General features: G+C 44.9%; 1 protein-coding gene across 1 annotated transcript; it reads right to left on the reverse strand.

The window, feature by feature from the left end:
• Nucleotides 1–168: 168 nt before the first annotated feature.
• On the reverse strand, nt 169–16,707 carry TMIE (transmembrane inner ear). The gene is made up of 5 exons (XM_029964687.1): nt 16,609–16,707; nt 7,248–7,365; nt 4,981–5,130; nt 476–704; nt 169–358 (listed from the first exon to the last, which is right to left on the reverse strand). Exons 1-5 carry the CDS (start codon nt 16,705–16,707, stop codon nt 244–246), a joined length of 711 nt encoding a protein of 236 aa, XP_029820547.1. The 3' UTR covers nt 169–243.
• Nucleotides 16,708–22,400: the final 5,693 nt, after the last annotated feature.

The following is a 22,400-nucleotide window of genomic DNA, read 5'->3' on the forward strand; positions in this document are numbered from 1 at the left end:
CTCCAGAGCTTCCCCTCTGCTCACTCCCAGGGTTCTCCAAAGCCCTCATTCTCATTCCAGGTGCAGTTTGCTTCCAAGGGTTGTTCCCAAAACCAGTGACTCGGTCTCCAGAAGGGAATAAATCCAGATCCAGTGGCACTCACCAGCTGGAGCACGTGGACAACCGTGTCCTGGCTTCTCCCAGCTCTCCTCCCACAGGAATTTGTCCTCCCAAAAAAGTGCCAGCCCTGTCTGCCAGCGAGGTCACTTCTTCTTTGCTGGGGCCTTGGCATTCCCAGCAGCCTTCCCGTTGCTTTTGCTGCCTCCTCCTGCTTTTCCTGCTTCACATTCCTTCTTCCCACCCCCTTGTTTCTTGTCACTTGTGTCCTTTCCCCCCTTTTCTCCCTTTCCTCCTTTTTCTTCTTTTCCTCCCTTTTCTCCTTTTCCTCCCTTTTCTTCTTTTCCTCCCTTTTCTCCTTTTCCTCCCTTTTCTTCTTTTCCTCCCTTTTCTTCTTTCCCTCCCTTTTCTCCTTTTCCTCCCTTTTCTCCCTTTTCTCCCTCTTTCTTTTTGGCCCCATCCTTCCCTTCTTTCTTGGATCCTTCTTTCTGCTCCTTCTCCCCGTCCTTCTTCTTGGTGCTTTTGGATTCATCTTTCTTCCCCTGAGCCTTGTCCACTTTTCCAGACACAGTGGGAACTTCTTCCTTTTTTTCTTCTGCAGCCTGAGCTGTTGGAAAGATGGGAAAAAAAAAAAGAAAACAGGAAAGGAGTTAACTTGGGTTGAAAAGAGCTGGGAAGAGCTCAAAATTCCTGCTCCCTGTTTGGGACAAATCTTGGACAAAGGGAAACCACTTCTACTGGGGCTTTTTTCCTCCTGGTTGCTCACTGATGGGCAGCTTTTCATGGCTTTGTTTTGAGAAGATAATGGGATAAATAATAATAATTTCAAGAGCTGATTTGTGGATTTATTGGAGGAAATGGCTCCTCTTGGTAGGAACTGATCCATGAAAATTAAAACACAATCCATAAGCACTTCCCAATAACGACCTGGAGTTGTCTCCTTCCAAAAAGAGGAACAGAAACATCTCTTATGCGGTTCAGGACAAACCTGCCTTAGATTTGGGTTTTTTTGGGGCTTTTTTAAAATTACTTCTTTGTCTATGGGCTGTGTCTCCTACAGCTGAGAGTGGGGATTCTCCTGGGAAGCTGAAGATTAGATTTAGATTGGATATTAAGAATTAATTGTGTATTATAAAGGTGGGGAGGGACTGGACTGGATTTCCCAGAGAAGCTGTGGCTGCCTCTGGATCCCTAAAAGTGTCCAAGGCCAGGTTGGAGCAACCTGGGCTGGTGGAAGGTGTCCCTGCCCATGGCAGGGGTTGGAAATGGATGATCTTTAAGGTCCCTTCCAACACAAACCATTCCATAATTCTGCCATTCCATGATTTTTTTCACATTAATATTCCTTTAATATGGACTTTATTTTAAAGTGTCACCCTTTGACCTTGGGAACTGGCAATTTGTTTGTCCAAAGGGGAGTAGAAAAACACAGACCCTTCCTTACAATCCCAGGGGAAATCCTGGCATCTCCTATTAAAAAATAAAAAAAAAAGGGAAAGGGGGAGGAAAAAAAAAAGGAACCAACCCATCCCATTTTCTGCTTTCTGGATAAATGTGATAGAAACTAGGTGAACTCCCAAAATATCAGCTGGAGCAGCCTCAGGGTGGAATAATTGGAGATCTCCCAGGATGTGGACAGAGAAAAGGCCAAGTCCTGCTTGTTCTTCTCCCCCAGGCCGGGAGGGAGAGCACAGACAAATCAATTTTATATCATATTTTATCCACTTGAACCCCTAAAAGCCCATTTAATTTATTCCCAGTAAAAGGACTTGCCCTATATAACACTCCCAAAAGTGCATGGAGAGCCAGTTGGCACCTCCAATACTCCCAACAAATGGGAAGTGGGGGGGAAATAATACCAAGAAAGGAGATTATTTCAGCAGTGTGATATGTTGATGACATTCCCAGCAAACCTGAAAGCATTCCATGGCCACTCAGGAATCCCATCCTTTTGATTTTCCACCAGGGATACGGGGATAAAGCCTGGATAAATAGTGCTGGTGCACTCTTACCCCACATCTATCTTATCCACATCTACCTGCATGGATATGGATAAAATACTTATGGAAGGGTGATTCCCATTCCAGGATCGGTTCCTTCAGGGCATTTTGGGAAGATTTAGATCTGCCAAGTCCAAGAGGACCAGGAACTCCATGAATTATTATCAAATAGCAGCAGCCACTCAGCAATATATTATCCATCAACATCCTACCCTGCACCAGGACCGTAATTCTGGAATTCCCAAAGCGTGGCCAACATTTAACTGGATAAAAGGGGATTTCAGGGATGTTTCATGGTGCAGCTGATGCCCAATAAATGCCCAATAAATGCCCAATAAATTGATTTCCCGTGTTCATTTTTTCAGGAGCTCCTGCTGTGATAATTCCCCGTGGCCTCGTTAAATCCACACCCAATATCCAGCCCTTGGATGGAGCACATGGATGGGTCCATGTGGGATGGAAAGCCTGCTTAGAGGAGGTCCAAATCTCTCAGCATTCTGGGGTGAAACAGCCAATTTGCTGCTCAAATATCCTCTCTGCCTCTTCTGGATGTTCTCACCCTTCATTTATTGGTTTTCCAGAAGTAACAGCAGGAAGAGGACGGGGCAGCAAAGGAGGGAATTTGGATTTTCTCCCATCTCCAGGCATGTTCCTTCACATCCCCCGGGATCTGCTGGGAGCTGGTCCTTACAGGGGCAGAATTGGGACATTTTGGGCAGTGAATTAAAGGATACTTTGATTTCCTACCCCAAATGTGGGCATTTTCCACGTGGGATTGCTCAGACAAGGTAAGATTCAATCAACCACACCTTGGGGTGACCTTGGACTTTAGAGTAGGTTAAATTTAAGTGTGTGGACAAGGGGTTCTCTCTGCCAGTTGGGTTCTGCTCCAGAGAGGAGTCTGACCATCCTCAATTTATGGTCAGAGGTCAGGACACCTCTGAAATCCCGAGCTTTGTGCAAGTTTTCCATGTTGTTAAACTCTTAGTTCTGCGTTTTGCTGGTGTAGGACTAAACTCCTACAGTTCTTTCACCTGATCCATGGAAACATCACCTTTGGAACGAAGGAAACTCGCAGTTTTTAGGGAGCAGCAGGTCACAGGGTTTGCAGAGCCACAGGAAAGAGAGGAGAAAAAAAAAAAGCTCCTAAAACCGGAGAAAAGTGCAGAAAGGAGAAGCAGAGAGTCCAAGGGCTGCCGGATCCCAGCGGAAAAGGGAAGCCACAGACAGACAGGCAGGAGAAGGCAGATCCCTAATTTCCTTGCAGGGCCATCTCATCCTCTTCTTGCAGCACAGGCAGAGAGTTGAGAGCTCTGGGCTGGACATGACCAGAGAGAGGAAGGAGAGTTTCAGTAGAGCCTGTGGCACAGAACCAGGAGAGGAGAGTGAGAGCAACAGAGAGCACAGACAGGAACATTCCTGCTCATCCCAACATGGATGGGGAACATGGAACTCCAGCAACTCCTTTTTTTTTTTTTCCAGCTGACATCCCCCAACCCCAGAGCTGGGCCCTAAAATTAATCAGACCCCTCTCCTTGGAAAACTGAAACCTGAATTCCTTGTTGCACTCCACAGCTCCCTGGAAGGAGGTTTTAGCAGGGAAGAGGTTGGGCTCTTTTCCCAGGAAACACGAGGTGGGACAAAGGGAAACGGCCTCGGGTGGCACCAGGGGAGGTTCAGGTTGGATGTTGGGAAGAAATTCTTCCCTGGAAGAGTGGTTAAACATTGGAACAGGCTGCCAAGGGAGGTGGGGGAGTTCCCATCCCTGGAAGTGTTCCAAAAATAGGTGGATGTGGCACTTCAAACTACGGCTTAAGGGTGGGATTCACTCAAAAGCTGGACTTGATGATCTTGGAGGTCTTTTCCAACCTTTTTATCATTTCTAAGGACTTGTACCAAGGGAGAAGGTCCCTTTTATCTAAATGTCTGTGTCTGCTGCCACAAATGCAGCGGGTTCAGGTTGGTCTTTATGTTGGGAGGGGGTTTATTTGCAGATTGGAGGGGTTTAATGGTTGCACCCAAGGATCCACGGGGACTTACCCCAAGGGAGGATCTTTGCATTCAGTGCAGGTTTAGGCTTGTCTTAATGGCACAAGTTTAGCTTTACCTTAATGTTGGGAGGGATCTGTCCTCACTTGGGGTGGGTTTATCCCAACAGTTGGCACCCACAGTGACCCCCACCAAGGCAGGACCTTCTCAGAAACCAAGCCCAGGGGAGGAGATGTCCAAAAAACAGGTGGATGTGGCACTTCAGACTATGGCTTAAAGGTGGGGCTTGGTCAAAAGCTGGACTTGATGATCTGGGAGGTCTTTCCCAACCTTTTTACGATTTCCAAGGACTTTCCAAGGACTCTCCAATGAAGAGGTACCTTTTTATCTAAATGTCTGTGTCTGCTGTCACAAATGCAGTGGGTTCAGGTTGATCTTAACGTTGGGAGGGGGGTTATCTGCAGATAGGAGGGGTTTAATGGTTGCACCCAAGGATCCATAGGGACTTACCCCAAGGGAGGACCTTTGCATTCAGTGCAGGTTTAGGCTTGTCTTAATGCCACAGGTTTAGGTTTAGCTTAATGTTGGGAGGGGTCTGTCCTCACACAAGAAGGGTTTATCTCAACAGTGGCACCTACAATGACCCCCACCAAGGCAGGACCTTCTCAGAAACCAAGGAGGTTTCTCAGAAACCTCTGAGGACCTTCTCAGAAACCTCATCCCTGAGGAGGAGGTGTCCAAAAAACAGGTGGACGTGGCACTTCAAACTACGGCTTAAAGGTGGGATTCCCTCAAAAGCTGGACTTAATGATCTTGGGGGTCTTTTCCAATATTCTCAGAAACCACCCCTGGGGGAGGAGGCGGGTCTGGGGAGGGTGTGGGCACAGCAGGTACCTCCAGGGATCTCGGTGAGCTCGTTGAGGGGTGGCACAGTGTCCAGCTTGTCGGCGTAGTTCTTGGCCGCCTGGCGCTGGGCGTAGCGCGCCTCGATCTCCTTCTTGGTGCGCGGGATCCGGCACTTGAAGATGCAGCACAGGGTGATAACTGGGAAGGGAAAGAGGAAACAGGAGCCTTGGGATTAATCAGGTCGTTCCTTTGATGCTGGAGGTCTAAAAGGCAGGAGATAACTCTCTAAGGCTTTTTTTTTTTTGAGGATCAGGAAGCAAAAAGCCCTCGTTTGCCAACGACGCGGGCACCGCGATCGTTCCCAAACTGCAGAGGGGTTGCAGATCTGGCCTGTCACCTCACTGCAATTTTATATATTCACATGGTATATATAAAAAACAACTTCATATATTCATAGCTAAAGTTAGAAAATTCTACTCTGTAAAATAATAATTGTTATATTTTATTTAAAAAATTCAGTGGTTTCTCCTCCGTCAAACCACAATAAAGCAGCAGAAGAAACATCCTGCGAGACAAAATGGAGGAATGTTCAATTCTCTCTATTTTATACATTAATATATTATATATATATTTATTTAGTATATATAAAGTACAACCTTATATATTCATATATAAAATTAAAAAATGCTACCCTATAAAATCATAATTGTTATATTTTATTTTAAAAAATTTCATGGTTTCTCCTCCATCAAACCACACAAAGTAGCAGAAGAAACATCCTGTGAGACAAAATGCAATGGGGGAATGTTCAATTCTCTCCATTTTATATATTCATATAATGTATTTATGTTCCTATAGTATATAGAAAGTACAACTTTATATATTCATATAGTATATATAAAATTAGAAAATTCTACTGTGTAAAATAATCATGATTATATTTTATTTTTAAAAAATTTAATGGGTTTTTTTCCATCAAATCACATAAAGCAGCAGAAGAAACATCCTGTGAGACAAAATGCAATGGGGGAATGTTCAGTTCTCTCCATTTTATATATTCATATAATGTATTTATGTTCCTATAGTATATAGAAAGTACAACTTTATATATTCATATCTAAAATTAGAAAATTCTACTCTATAAAATCATAATTGTTATATTTTAGTTTTAAAAAATGTAATGGTTTAAAATATATATATTATATTTTTATATAAATATATTTTTATATTCTAGATGCTATTCATCTAAATATAATCTATATAAATTACTATATAAATATATATTCACATAGTACCTAGAAAATTAGAAAATTCTCCTCTATAAAATAATAATTGTTATATTTTATTTTAAACAAATTTAATGGTTTCCCCTCCATCAAACCACATAAAGCAGTAGGAGAAACATCCTGTGAGACAAAATGCAATGGAGAAATGTTCATATATATTCAAATATTCAAATATTCAAATATTCATATAGAATATATATACTATAGTGTATATATATATAATATACATGTATTATAGTGTATATATATTCATATAGTATATAGAAAGTACAACTTTATATATTCATATATAAAATTAAAAAATTCTACCCTATAAAATCATAATTGTTATATTTTATTTAAAAAATTCAGTGGTTTCTCCTCCATCAAACCACAATAAAGCAGCAGAAGAAACATCCAGAATTGCTACTAAGGGAGGAAAGGAAGTGTGGCCAGAGTGGTGAGAGCTTGTAGAGGCACCTGGGCTGACCAAAGAGGGAGGAATTTGTGGGATCTGGCACCAAAAGATCCCCCTTTTAAAATGTGGGATTTATTTGGATTTCTTCAGCAACGAGAATTGGAATTGGAATTGGAATTGGAATTGGAATTGGAACTGGAATTGGAACTGGAATTGGAATTGGAATTGGAACTGGAACTGGAATTGGAATTGGAATTGGAACTGGAACTGGAATTGGAATTGGAACTGGAATTGGAATTGGAATTGGAATTGGAATTGGAATTGGAATTGGAATTGGAATTGGAATTGGAATTGGAACTGGAATTGGAACTGGAATTGGAGAAGCCGCAGCAGACAAAGCCCCAGGAGGAGGGATCAGGGCACGGTTTGAGGGTCAGAAAATTCTGCTTAATTAATGTCTTGACCCCGGAGATCTAAATTTCCTTCCTGCCTTGGATCCCAGCTCTCCAGCTCCGGAATCCCCTCGTGTGCATCCCTGGGATGTCCCAAAGAGCCCCACAGTCACCTCCAAGATCCCCTGGAGCCCTCCAGGAGCAAATGCTGCCCTAATTCCCCAGGGAACGAGGACTTACTGACTGCCAGGACAAAGAGGGCAAAGATCCCCACCACCATCCAGAGCCTGAGCCCCCAGATCACGACGGTCTCCGAGGTCACGGGGTCCGGCTTCTTCTTGGGGGGCTCCGTGGTGGCCTGGGAGAGAGGGACAGAGGGAATTTTCATGCTCACAAAGGAAATCTTTTTGCTGTTCTCAAAGTGCCAGTTTTTTCTAAAGAGCTCATTTCTGTGGCTCAAGAGGGAATTTCTCATATTTTTCCTCATATTTTTATTTTTTCCTTATATTTTTATTTTTTCCTTATATTTTTCTCATATTTTTCTTATTTTTTAATATATTTTTTCTCATATTTTTCTTATTTTTTAATATATTTTTCTTATATTTTTCTTACATATTTTTCTTACATATTTTTCTTATTTATTTCTTATATATTTCTTATAATTTTTGTATATATTTCTTATATTTTTACATATTTTTCTTATCCATTTCTTATATTTTTCTTATCCATTTCTTATATTTTTTCTTATCTATTTCTTATGTTTCTAAATACTTTTTCTTATCTATTTCTTACAATTTTTCTTATCTATTTCTCATATTTTTAACATATTTTTCTTATCTCTTTCTTATATTACATATTTTTTCCTATATATTTCTTATATTTGTTACATATTTTTCTTATGTATTTCTTATAGTTTTTACATGTTTTTCTTATATATTTCTTATCTTTTTCTTATCTCTTTCTTATATTTTTACATATTTTTCTTATATATTTATTACAAATTTTCTTATATATTTTTACATATTTTTCTTATATATTTCTTATATTCTTTACGTATTTTTCCTATACATTTCTTATATTTTTTACACATTTTTCTTATATATTTATTACAAATTTTCTTATATATTTTTACATATTTTTTCTTATATATTTCTTATATTCCTTACATATTTTTCCTATACATTTCTTATATTTTTTACACATTTTTCTTCTATATTTCTTATATTTTTACATATTTTTCCTATATATTTCCAATATTTTTTACAAATTTTTCTTATATTTCTTATATTTTTACTTTTTTTCTTACATATTTCTTATATTTTTACATTTTTTCTATATATTTCTTATATTTTTACATATTTTTCTTATATATTTCTTATATTTTTTACTTTTTTTCTTATATATTTCTTATATTCTTTACATATTTTTCCTATATATTTCTTATATTTTTACATATTTTTCCTATATATTTCTTATATTCTTTACATATTTTTCTTATATATTTCTTATATTTTTAACATATTTTTCCTATATATTTCTTATATTCTTTACATATTTTTCTTGTATATTTCTTATATTTTTCACATATTTTTCTTATCTATTTCTTATATTTTTTACACATTTTTCCTATATATTTCTTATATTTTTTACATACTTTTCCTATACATTTCTTACAATTTTTCTTACCTATTTCTTATATATTTTTTTCCATATTTTTCCTAGACTTTTCTTACATACCCTTTTAGATTTTTTCTTACAGATTTTGTCTTACATTTTGTCTTACATTTTTCCTGCATATTTTTTCTTCCTCCTCCCACAACCCATGCCAGGCCCTCTCCTCCCTCCCAGCCAGGAATTCCTTCCCAAATCCCATCTCTCCCTGCCCTCTGGCAGTGGGAAGCCATTCCCTTCATCCTGTCGCTCCTTGTAAAAAGCTGCTAAAAGCTGAAAACACTTCATTTCTAAAAAAAAAAAATCCTATTAACCATCTGATTCCCTGCTGTGCCCTTCCTGTGCCAGCCCATCCAAGCGCTCTTCCAGCCTGTAACGGATATCCCGGAGCGAATCCGAGCTGGAGCTGCTCTCCAATTACTTCTCTCCGGGCAACACAAACCATATTTCAGTCTCTCCCTAATGCAGGATGAGTCCTGCAGTGTCTGCAGTGCTTTGGCTCCCAGGAGATCCTGCTCGGAATCCATCAGAGCTGCCTGAGCCCGGCTCTTCCTCTTCTTTCCTTGGAATCAACCAGCATCCCATTGGAATTTGGGGCGTTGCCCTTTTCCCTGGATTAAAAACTGGAATTGCTACTAAGGGAGGAAAGGAAGTGTGGCCAGAGTGGTGAGAGCTTGTAGAGGCACCTGGGATGGCCAAAGAGGGGGGAATTTGTGGGATCAGGCACCGAAAAATCCCCCTTTTAAAATGTGGGATTTATTTGGATTTCTCCAGCAACAAAGAATTGGAATGGGAATTGGAATTGTAGTTGGAATTGGAATTGGAATTGGAATTGGAGCTGGAATTGGAATTGGAATCGGAATTGGAATTGGAATTGGAGCTGGAATTGGAATTGGAATTGTAGTTGGAATTGGAATTGGAATGGGAATTGGAATTGGAATTGGAATTGGAACTGGAATGGGAATTGGAATTGGAACTGGAATTGGAATTGGAATTGGAATTGGAATTGTAGTTGGAATTGGAATTGGAATTGGAATTGGAATTGTAGTTGGAATTGGAATTGGAATTGGAATTGGAATTGGAATTGGAGCTGGAATTGGAATCGGAATTGGAATTGTAGTTGGAATTGGAATTGGAATTGGAATTGTAGTTGGAATTGGAATTGGAATTGGAATGGGAATTGGAATTGGAGCTGGAATTGAAATTGGAATCGGAATTGGAATTGGAATTGGAATTGGAGCTGGAATTGGAATTGGAATTGGAATTGGAATTGTAGTTGGAATTGGAATTGGAATTGGAATTGGAATTGTAGTTGGAATTGGAATTGGAATTGGAATTGGAATTGGAATTGGAGTTGGAATTGGAATTGGAATTGGAATTGTAGTTGGAATTGGAATTGGAATTGGAATTGTAGTTGGAATTGGAATTGGAATTGGAATTGGAATTGGAATTGGAATTGGAATTGGAATTGGAATTGGAATTGGAATTGGAACTGGAATTGGAATTGGAACTGGAATTGGAATAGGAACTGGAATTGGAATTGGAACTGGAATTGGAGAAGCTGCAGCAGACAAAGCCCCGGGAGGAGGGATCAGGGCACGGTTTGAGGGTCAGAAAATTCTGTTTAATTCATGTCTTGACCCCGGAGATCTAAATTTCCTTCCTGCCTTGGATCAGCTTTCCTTACTCCTGATCCCAGCATGGGGAAGCCTCAATCCGACCCATAGGATAAATATAAATAATTTTGATTTATTTGGGTCGTTTTGTGGAGCTCAGTTGCCCAAAGGATGGATCTTTCCTTCCAGACTTGTCTCTGATGGACAACTGGGAAAGTGAGACAGATATTGGTAGTGGGAAGGGGTGGAATTCCCATCCCTGGAAGTGCTCCAGGAATGGCTTTCCAAACTTAATTGCTCTGTGTAGTGGGAATTCCTTTGATATTTAAGTATTCTCCAGTCTGAGACGTGAAGGAATGATGAGAAAACTCTTGGACTAGTAAAAGGTTGGGAATGGGAATAAAAGGATGGGAATAAAACCAAATGGGAAGGGATGTGCTGACATTGGATCTCCAGCAATTGTGGGGCAACAGCAGGACAGTCTGAGCCTCTGGATCACTGTGGAAGCAGGATGGATAACGATTGGAGCAGTTGCCAGATTATGGAATTCTGAAGGAATTCTTGGAGGGGAGGAACAGCAGAACCTCCAACAGGAGGGAAGAAACAACAAGGTTAAAATTTCTGCTGCTCCTTTTGGAGTAAAATATCCTAAAAAAAAAAAAAATCTCCATCCTAATGGAAGGAATTCTTAGGAGCTTCAGGAACTTGGAAGTGCTGGTTTGTGCTTGGGAATGAAGGGCAAGACCTGGAGCTGTTGATTTGTGCTCAGCAGTGAATGCCAAGAGAAGGGAATGGTTGGATTGGGATAAAGGGATAAAGGGTGAGGAAGGGAAAGGAAACTGGGATAAGGTGATCCTTATGCAGGGAAGGGAAAAAACCACCCAGAATTCCATCAAAGGTCATGGAATTTGGTCCAAGAGTGGAAGACAGAGGGAAAAATCACCCAGAGTTCCATCAGAGGGGATGGAATGTGGTCCAGAATTGGAGATGGAGGGAAAAAACACTCAGAATTCCATTAAAGGGGATGGAATGTGGTCCAGGATTGGAAGATGGAGGGAAAAACCATTCAGAGTTCCAGGGGATGGAATGTGGTCCAGAAGTGGAGGAAGGAGGGAAAAAACACCCAGTGTTCCATCAGAGAGGATGGAATGTGATCCAGGATTGGAAGATGGGGGGAAAAACCACCCAGAATCCCATTAAAGGGGATGGAATGTGGTCCAAGAGTGGAGAATGGAGGGGAAAAAACCACCCAGTGTTCCATCAAAGGTGATGGAATGTGGTCCAAGAGTGGAAAATGAAGGGAAAACCCACCCAGAATTCCATCAAGTGTGTTGGAATGTGGTCCAGAAGTGGAACATGGAGGGAAAAAACCACCCAGAGTTCCACCAAAGGTGATGGAATGTGGTCCAGGAGTGGAAGATGGAGTGAAAAACCACCCAGTGTTCCATCAAAGGGGATGGAATGTGGTCCAGGAGTGGAAGATGGAGGGGAATAAACACCCAGAGATCCATCAAAGATCCATCAAAGGGGATGGAATGTGGTCCAGGAGTGGAAGACGGAGGGAAAAACCACCCAGAGTTCCATCAGAGGGGATGGAATGTGATCCAGAAGTGGAAAAAAAACCCAGAATTCCATCAAAGGGGATGGAATGTGGTCCAGGAGTGGAATGTGGACATTGCTTTATCCATGCAAAGCAGTTGCACTGAACAGAAGATTCCAGAGGACTGGAAGAAGGAGGGAAGTCTTCTGCAGAGGGTCTCAGGCTTCAGGGAGTCATCCTTAGGTGAAGGAGGTTGTTGGGAACATGGAAAATTCAGGGAAGAAGCAGCACTGGCAGCTTTCAGGGGATAATTCAACAGGGAAAGGCTTTGGAAGGCAAGAAAATGGGAATATATCAAAGGAAAAGCTGCAAACACTCCTGGGATCAACCTCAGGGCAATGTCCATAGGGATGGGAGAAAGTTGGGAGTCCAGGAGGAACTGGAATGGAGCAGAATTTAAGGAATAACGAGGAGGCTCTGGGCTAAAAAACAGGGTTTAATTGTGTTTGCAGAAAAGAGAAAATTCTGGCTTAGGAGGCTGGACTGAAATGTAGAGGAGAAAATGATGTAGGGATTGCTGAATATTCCAGGGAATGTGGGTGGAAGAGCTGCACCCTCTGTGGCAGCAGCTGGAAAACAGCTGGAATATAAAACAGTGCCTAAAACAAGGTTAGATCCCCGATTTTAGGGAAGGGAAACCAATGCCAGGGAGAAATATTGAGGCCAAAGGTTGGAATGGGATGAGCTTTAAGGTCCTTCCAACCCAAACCATCCTGGAATTCCGTGCCTGTTGTTGGGGTTTCCCTGGCAGGGCTGGAGGCTGGAGCACCCAGAGCACTTGCTGAGGCCAAAATTGCATATTTTGGGGTCTTAACCCTCAAGTTAAACCTCTCCCCCCTGAAGAAAATCCATTTATCCCCGACTTAGGGGCTTCAAAATGCCTGGTGCAAGTAGTTAAGCCTGACCTAGTTACTCCAGGCTTTTTTTTCTGTGGGAAAGGGACACTTCCTTAAGCTTATTCACTGAGGAAACATCTCCAGAGCTGATAATAAATAATAAATAATAAATCAATGATTATTTCAGGGATTCCAAGCAGAGCCTGCAGTGCCCAGCTCAGATTTGGGGATCCAGTTTCCAGATTCTTGATTTAGAGCAAATAAATCCTGCCCTGGATCCAGGTCTGTGCTTGATCTCCAGGATTGGGAGCAGGGCAGAGGATTTTTGGGGTGTCCCAGGGATCAAGTGGCTCCCTGGCAGGGGTTGGGGGCCTGTTGCTGCCCCTTATTTTGGGTTTCTAACCCCACAGGGCTGTTTTTGGGGGATGGGGGAACTAAAATCAGAGTCAAGGTTGGATTATTTTGATATCCTGGTCTTTCTTCTGCTTCTCCAAGCACCCAAAAAAGGGCTGGGAGGTTAAAAAACTATTCCATAAGGAGCTGGATCTGCCCTGAGCTTGGAAACTCAGGGCTGCAAAACATCTCCTAAATCCCAAACCATTCAATCCTTCCCAGGCAAGTGGCAGTTTTAGGTCAGAACAGTTTGACATTGGTTCTCCTACCACCCAAATAATTAAAAATATCACTATTGCTCCCTTCTGATTCCCTTCAGGCAGGTGGGACCTGTCAGTGGTGCTGAGGGGGGAGCAGAGGGATCATTCCCAGTGGAAAAGGAGGGAGTTGTTGGATGCAGGAGTTTTATTTAAGCAGCAGAGAAGAAAAAGAGTAAAAGGCACCACTTTTTGAGGTCTTTTGTTTTTTTAATGGCCCTTCTAATTAGGCTTGATTGGTGTTGGTGTTTCCCTGAACAATTAACAATATTTATCCCTAATTGGATTTGGTTCCACATCCAAAAGCCACAGATGGCTCAGGAAGGTGGAGATTTAAATAAAGGCACAGAAATGTTCTTTCTCTGCCTTTCCTTCTAAGCAGGAGATGGAGAATCCAGCAAGGGACACCCATCCAGGAGGGAAAAATGTCTCTGGTGAGGGCATCCCAACCCTGGCAGGGTCCAAATGCAACTCTGGAAACACAGGAATGATCCCAGAATCCCTGAGGTTGGAAAGTCCTCCAAGGTCACCAAGTGCAAATGGGGAATTCTAATAAAGAATTGATCTGGGTTTCCTTCCCAGGTCAATAAATAGGGGGGAAAAAGGTCATAATGAGTGAATTTAAGTGGGATAAATTATGGAGTGGAACCATGGAATGGCTGGGGTTGGAAGGGACCTGAAGGATCATCCCAAATAATCTTGGGATTTTCTCAGCTCTGGTTGTCAGCTCTGGGATTTTCAGCCCTGCCCCAAAAGAGGGATGAAGACAAGGAGTGATGAGGGTTCTACTGACCTTTAGAAGGAGAGAATTCCATACTAGAGGTGCTGGAAATGTGGATTTTCCTCCCTCCCTGTTTCCAGGGATGTTTCCAGAGCATCCCTTGGGCAGGTTGGAGGTGAGCAGGGATGTTACAAACTGCTGCCTCCTCAGCCCTCCTGCCCTGGGGGAGCTCCCTGCTTCCTAAAAGGCATCAGTTATCCTGGCAGGAATGTGTGGGAAGGTGGAAAGCCACAGGAATTCCATGGAATGGGGGGTATTTTCTGGGAGCTGGATGCAAGGTCTAAGCAGCCCCGGGAAAAGGGGGAGAAAAAGGCAAAGTGTGTTCTCCTGTCTTCAGTTTTCTTGGGGTGACACTGGAAAAGGGCCTTTTCCCAACATTCCAGGGGTTTCTTTATCAGCTGACAATGCCTGAGTTTGAAAGGTCTGCATATGGGTAGGTTTGGATGGGATATTGGGAAGGAATTCTTGGCTGGGAGGGACTGGAATGGATTTTTTCCCAGAGAAGCTCTGGTTGCTCCATCCCTGGAAGTGTCCAAGGCTAGGTTGGAGCAACCTGGGCTAGTGGAAAGTGTCCCTGGGCTGGACCTGGGTCTTTAAGGTCCTTCTCAACCCAAACCATGCTGGAATTCCATGATTTTATTTCCAGATTCACCCAGTGCCAGGAGAACTCCCTAATCCTTGCCCAGCTAAACTTCCAACCCAGGGGACCAACAATTCTCCCAGGAGAGAAAAAGCTTTTTGCCAAGGCAATTAAATTCAATATTCAGAGGCTTTTCTTGCCTCTTCTCTCCCAGGTGGAAAATGAAATTGCAAACAGTTGAACACCATTAAAAAAAAAAAACCACAAACATCTTCTTTCTTTACTTCTCCTTTTTGGGTTATTTTTGTTTTTTTTCCTTAGCTGAGTGAAATGTTTTGATGTCCAGCCCCTTTGCTCTGGTGGACTGGCTCAGCATAAATTGAATTATTCAGGACAACCAAATTATCTCATTATTTATAGGACAAAGCCCTTGCAGAGCCTCAGATCAAGAAAGGCTGGTTTTAGTAAAAACCAGGCCCTAAAATGACACCTGGTTTATAACAATTCTGGCAGTTTGGGGGCCTCTCTTTGTTTGGCTTTGGCACAAGGACAGTTCCTGCAAAATGTGTGTCTGGGATGCAAGGAAAGGGAACATCCTGGTAGGTGGATGCTGCATCTGCACAGGCTCAGTGGAGCATATTTTGGGAAATGTGCTCGGTAAGAGAAAGTTCTGCCTCACTTGTCACCTTGAGAGAGGCTGAACAGCCCAGGAAAAACTGGGAATAACATTTCCAGCAGTTTGGGAAGCAGTTTGAGGTCCCTGCCTGCCTTGCTGGGGATCTTATGGCCCAATTAAACAGGGATTTGTTGGAAAATCTGGAATTAACTCACTTTAAAGTGACACGAGCAGAGGGTTGGGCTGCAAAACTGTCGGCAGCTGGAATTCTGGAGGGCTGTTTTTCCAAGCAGGATTCTCCCTCCTGGCAGGGCTTGTGAAGCTGCTTTTCCCCTCCATGCCAGCCTTTCCCCAGGGAGCTGGAGCCCTGGGAGTGCACAGTCATCCTCAGGGAAAGGAAAAGCTCTGGAGCTGAGCTGGGGCAGGAATTTCACCTCCAAAGTTCCTGTTTGTGCAGAACCAGAGGGAATGAGGGAAGGGAAGAAGGAGGAAAATGCCCCCAAACGTTTCCCTGGGGCAGGTGCATCCAGGGGTGGGATCACTGGGATCATTCCTGGTCTTTCCCGGCTCCCCCTGATCCCTGACATGTGCCACTTGTTGCAACCGGGCTAAAAAACCCTTCCAAAGCTCCTTCTTCCCAGTTTTTTGGGCCTCCCAAAGAACCTCCAACCCCTTTAGAGCCACCTTAAATCCCCTGCTGTCCATCCATCCATCCATCCATCCATCCTACCCGTCCTGCCTGGAAAAACCCCCACATTCCTGGAGCATCCCAAGCCCCGGGGAAAGAAACCCCACATTCCTGGAGCATCCCAAGCCCTGGGAAAAGAAAACCCCCACATTCCTGGAGCATCCCAAGCCCTGGGAAAAGAAAACCTCACATTCCTGGAGCATCCCAAGCCCCGGGAAAAGAAAACCCTACATTCCTGGAGCATCCCAAGCCCCGGGAAAAGAAAACCCCACATTCCTGGAGCATCCCAAGCCCCGGGAAAAGAAAACCCCCACATTCCTGGAGCATCCCAAGCCCCGGGAAAAGAAAACCCCCACATTCCTGGAGCATCCCGAGCCCAGGGAAAAGAAAACCCCACATTCCTGGAGCACCCCAAGCCCCAGGGAAAAGCCAACCCCACATTCCTGGAGCATCCCAAGCCCCGGGAAAAGCCAACCCCACATTCCTGGAGCATCCCAAGCCCCGGGAAAAGCCAACCCCACATTCCTGGAGCATCCCAAGCCCCGGGAAAAGCCTGTCCTTACCTCGATTAACTGTGCCAGGGCAGCTCGGGAGCAGGACAGGACGAGGGAGGAGGATCCCACCCAGGAGGGAAGATGCTGCCAGCCTGGATCCCACGCCATCTTCTCTTCCCGGGATTTTTCCAGGGCTGAGCCCGAGGCAGGGCAGGGTTATGAAGGACTCAGCTCGGAGCACAGCTCAGCATTTCCCAGCAGCAGCAGCAGCTCCGGGCTGCCCCAGCCCTTTTTTTTCCTGCCTCCCTCTCTATCCCAGCAGCCGCGGAGGCGACGCCGGGGAGTCATTAATTAATTAATTAGCCCGGTGTCACTTACAGAGCTCGGCTGCTCCACGAGCCAGGCTTGGAGAGAGGGGGATGCAGGAGCAAAGGAGCACTGGGAGCTCTCCCTGCCCACCCAGAGGAAGGGAATTCACTTATTAAACCCCCGATTTTCCTCTTTTGTATATTTTTTTTTTTTTTAACAGCTGCCTGAGTGATTCCAGCTCTGGTGCTCTTGTTGTGCTCCTGCTTTGGTGAGGGAATTCTCTTCCCTTAATCAAAAAGAGGGATGAAAGCCAAGCTGATGCATCAGCAGCATCAGAGCTCCCCCAGTCCAGTGGTGCTGGAGATGAGGGTTGGATATCTCAGGATTTTAAAAGCATCTTTAGCTCCTGAAGGTTCTTGGAATCTGAAGGATTTGTTGGCACGATCCACAATTTCACCCGGATTTATGGATGCAAAGATTCCCAGAGTGGGTTGGGTTGGAAGGGACCTTAAAGATCATCCAGTTCCAACCCCCCTGGACACCTTCCACTGTCCCAGGTTGCTCCAACCTGCCCTTGGACACTTCCAGGGATCCAGGGGCAGCCACAGCTTCTCTGGGAAAAAATCCATTCCAGTCCTTCACCACCCTGCCAGCCAAGAATTCCTTCCCAATATCCCACTCAAACCTACCCACATCCAGACCTTTCAAACTCAGGCATTGTCAGCTGATAAAGAAACCCCTGGAATGTTGGGAAAAGGCCCTTTTCCAGCGTCACCCCAAGAAAACTGAAGACAGGAGAACACACTTTGCCTTTTTCTCCCCCTTTTCCCGGGGCTGCTCAGACCTTGCATCCAGCTCCCAGAAAATACCCCCCATTCCATGGAATTCCTGTGGCTTTCCACCTTCCCACACATTCCTGCCAGGATAACTGATGCCTTTTAGGAAGCAGGGAGCTCCCCCAGGGCAGGAGGGCTGAGGAGGCAGCAGTTTGTAACATCCCTGCTCACCTCCAACCTGCCCAAGGGACGCTCTGGAAACATCCCTGGAAACAGGGAGGGAGGAAAATCCACATTTCCAGCACCTCTAGTATGGAATTCTCTCCTTCTAAAGGTCAGCAGGGCTGAAAATCCCAGAGCTGAAAACCAGAACTGAGAATCCCAGAATGGTTTGGGATGGGAGGGACCTTAAGGATCATCTCATTCCACCCCCTGCCATGGGCAGGGACACCTTCCACCAGCCCAGGTTGCTCCAACCTGGCCTTGGATACTTTCAGGGGTGGGGCAGCCACAGCTTCTCTGGGAAAAAATCCATTCCAGTCCTTCACCACCTTCCCAGCCAAGAATTCCTTCCCAATATCCCACCTAATCCCACTCTCCTTCAGTTTAAACCTGATCTCTGAAGGTAACTGGGAAGAGGATTGTGGGATTCTTTAATGGGAAAAACCTGGGGTTTTAGGCAAGAAAACAAGCACAGAGATCCAGGAGGATCTAATCCCTTCTGCTGCTGTGCTCCAGTGATTTTAGGGAACCAAGCACAATTCCAGGAAAGAAAAAAAAAAAAAAAAAAGCTCCCCAGGAAATGAATATTTTAGAAGCTCAAATGGACTGCCCGGCTTTAGCTTTGCATTTCTGATGGGATTGGGAAGATCCGAGGAGGGCGGAACGATGCCAGGGATGCTTTGGAGGGGGGGCTGAGAGCTGAGATGATGGGAATGTGCTGGGAAAAGCGGTACAGGAATTGGGAGCGGTGGAAAGGGAAGGCGGGATGGGCTGGGAGGTCTCGTCAGCGAACGACAGACGGTGGCAGCACCGAGACAGGGAATTAAATCCACATCTGCAGCTCGGTCCTTCCTTCCCGATGAAAATCCAAGATCCCAAGGATCGGTTCACTCAGCTGCTTTTAATGCTTTGCAGTTTAATTCCTTAAGGAAATGAGGCTTTTGGATACACTTTTCTTGCCTTTCTCCTCCTCCCTCCACCTTATTTTCCCCTCCCCTGGCCTTCTAAAATGTGATGTTTAAATTCAGCTGCAACTGGTTGAATTAAATCCAGCTCAATTGGGATAAAGCTCTGGGAGATATGAAGGAAATTTTGTGTATTTAATTTCTTAAAAAGCGGGTGTTGGGTTAAAAATTAAACCGTTTGTAGCCCCCATGGAGGGAAGAAGGAGAATATGTGGATAATTCCTGCTGGAGAGCAGAGGATCCAGGGAAGCTGTGACCAAACTGGGGAGCTTTGGTTTGTGTCTGAATCTTCCCAGACATAAATCCAGGGAAAATCACACCAGTTCTTCTTATGGGATCGTTTCCTTTTGGGAAATATTGTGTAAATAGCAGTGCTAGTTTGTTTTGAGGGGGATTTTATGGGAATGCACCTCAGGCAGAGGAAAAGTTCTGGAATGCTGTTTCCAGGGTTATTAGTGCTTTCCCCACGGGCTGGGAGTTCCAAACTGCTCCATCCTTTTATTCTGAGGGTGGTTTTGGAGTTTTATTTTAGTTTTGAGAGCACTGAACAAACCAAACTGGGATTTCCTGCAGCTCCAGGGGAGTTCCTTCCTTTCCAGGAGCTGGACCTGCCTTGGCATCAAACCCCTTCTGGAAACATTGGGGGCCAAGAGCTGAGTGAAAAGAGCACCAATTGACCTGATCCTTTTTAATTTCCCTCCTCCACACTTCTTATTCTCCACGTTGGTCACTGCAGTGGAAGTTTTTTGGGGGAAATCTGCAGACTTCCAGCACTTGGTACCTTCATTTCAGCTTCTCTCCTTCAGCAGGTCAGAGCAGAATCTCCTCCAGCTGGGATTTGAAATTATAAGTTTTCACCTTGGCCTTTTATCCCTTTGACCTTTCAGAGCTTTATTTTATGTCTTTAATTTCTTTCAGTTCCACGAGGAGGTTACAAACACATTCTTTCCATGCACCTACTTCTAATTTAGAGGCCCAAATACCTGGGGCTGAATATTTTGTGGTGGGAAGCAAAAAGTGTTGCAAAACTTCCATTTTTTAATGGAAATATCTTTGGTGAGGAGGCCTCTGAAAGAGAATTTGCTGCTTCCCTCCCTCCATGGGCTTTGGATCCCCCTTGGAGCTGTGGGGATGGAGAGAAAGAACCTTTTGCCTGAGTGGGAATAAAGGATTTGAGGGAAGATGGAGAGGGTCTCCTTTCCTGCTGAGTGTGGGATCATCCCTGGCCACCCATTCCCAGAGCTCCAATGCCTTCCAACAACCCCTTCCAGGCTTTCCCTGCTCTCCTCACTCTTCCCCCAGAGCAGTGAGGTCCCAACCCATGGGAATATTTGTCTCCAACCAAGTAGGAAAGGAGCCACATTCCCATTTTACAGAGGCAGAGATGATGGGATTTTGCTGAATTCCCAGCTCCTCAAGCTATCCTGGGTCTTAAAACATGGATACATCCTTTCCTAACCCTACAAAACATGTCAGCAATAAAAACTGGGAATGGGATGATGTTGTGTGGAGAGTTCCAGGGAGACCCCATCACTCTTCAGCCCAGCCAGGAGCAAAGAGGGGGGAACTCCAGGGCAGGGAAGGAGAGCTGGGAGACAAGAAAGGGAAAAAAACAGGAGAAGGGAAGAACTGAGGTTCTTAAATCCCTTTGGCTGCAGTTTGAAATCCCAGGGCAAGGAAAGGCAAAAACCAGGAGAAGGGAAGAGTGGAGCTTCTTAAATCTCTTTGGCTGCAGTTTGAAACCCAAGGGCAAGGAAGGAGAGTTGGGAGCCAGGAGAAGGGAAAAACCAGGAGAAGGGAAGAATGGAGCTTCTTAAATCCCTTTGGTTGCAGTTTGGAAGCCCAGGGCAAGGAAAGGGAAAAACCAGGAGAAGGGAAGAGTGGAGCTTCTTAAATCTCTTTGGCTGCAGTTTGAAAGCCCAGGGCAAGGAAGGAGAACTGGGAACCAGGAGAAGGGAAAAACCAGGAGAAGGGAAGAGTGGAGCTTCTTAAATCCCTCTGGCTGCAGTTTGAAAGCCCAGGGCAAAGAAGGAGAACTGGGAGGCAGGAAAAGGAAAAACCAGGAGAAGGGAAGAGTGAACCTTTTTAAATCCCTCTGGCTGCAGTTTGAAACCCCAGGGCAAGGAAGAAGAGCTGGGAGCCAGGAAAAGGAAAAACCAGGAGAAGGGAAGAATTGAGGTTCTTAAATCCCTTTGGCTGCAGTTTGAAACCCCGGGGCAAGGAAAGGGAAAAACCAGGAGAAGGGAAGAATGGAGGTTCTTAAATCTCTTTGGCTGCAGTTTGAAAGCCCAGGGCAAGGAAAGAGAACTGGGAACCAGGAGAAGGGAAAAACCAGGAGAAGGAAAGAATGGAGCTTCTTAAGTCTCTTTGGCTGCAGTTTAAATCCCAGGGCAAGGAAGGAGAACTGGGAGGCAGGAAGAGGGGAAAATCAGGAGAAAGGAAGAATGGAGCTTCTTAAATCCCTCTGGCTTCAGTTTGAAAGCCCAGGGCAAGGAAAGGGAAAAACCAGGAGAAGGGAAGAGTGGAGCTTCTTAAATCCCTCTGGCTGCAGTTTAAATCCTGGTGAAATATTTTTCCCTTTAGACATTTGGACCTTTCCCTTTGTGCCCGTGGTCCGTGGCTGGGAATTCTCCTTCGGAAGAAGCGTGGAAGCTGAATTTGTTTTCCATCCCAACTTTCCCTCGGAGCCGAAGGCAAATTCGGGAGCATCCCTGATTTCTGCCGGCAGGGAGCAGCAGCCTCACCCCGCGGCTGCCCTTTCCCTTTAAATCCCTCTGAAAAAGCCTTTCGAGGGTTGAGTGGCTGCCCGAAATTTGGAGAGCGGCCAAGCCGTGGCATCCTGCCAGGGGTTTCCATGCCTACCAGGAATGTTCTGCGGTGCACCTTGGGAGGGGAACGGCACTTCCTCGAGTTTTCTTTCCCCTCCCTTCCAAGGAGGGAGTAAATCAAGCAGGCGAGGAGCTGGAGCAGGCGGCTCTTCCCACCGGCTCCTCTCCGCATTCCCATGGATACGTGTCCTGGCTGACGGCTCATCCCGCGGTAAGAGGGAATTTTGGCGCTCAGGTGACCTTTTGGCTGCTCGGGAGATGCTGTGCCAGGGGGGATTCGTGGCGCTGTTCCCAAAGCTTTGGATCCGGGGGGTTACAGCTTTGGGATTGGGATAACGCTCCGTGTGCCGGCGCTTCTCTCCCCAAATTTTGTTGCTCTGGTGTTTTGTTGGATTAGGAAAAGATCCGTCCACGTTTCAGCCACGAGATAGTTTGGGAAGCCGTGAATTCAGCAAAAATCCTGACGGTTCTGCCTCTAAAACAGGAACGTGGCTCATTTCCTACTCCCCAAATCCCTGCCAGGGCCGGCGGGAGCGGGATATAATGGAATGATTCAGCGCTGTGGGACAAGGTTCCTTTGTCTCTCCATGGCTCCACTTGGATTTGGGATGGAGCCAACGTGCCCTGAGGCCTCAGGTGGCTCCCAGCCCAGTGGGACAGGGCCGGGATGTCCCCACAGAGCAGCTGAAGGGAGGGGTTGGATGTGGATGCTTTGGAGCCGCGGGAAGGTCGCTTGGAGGCAAGGAGAAGGACACCAGTGT

The sequence above is a fragment of the Manacus vitellinus genome, unplaced genomic scaffold (genome assembly GCF_001715985.3).
Source record: "Manacus vitellinus isolate BGI_N305 unplaced genomic scaffold, ASM171598v3 scaffold_78_pilon, whole genome shotgun sequence".
Classification (NCBI taxonomy): domain Eukaryota; kingdom Metazoa; phylum Chordata; class Aves; order Passeriformes; family Pipridae; genus Manacus; species Manacus vitellinus.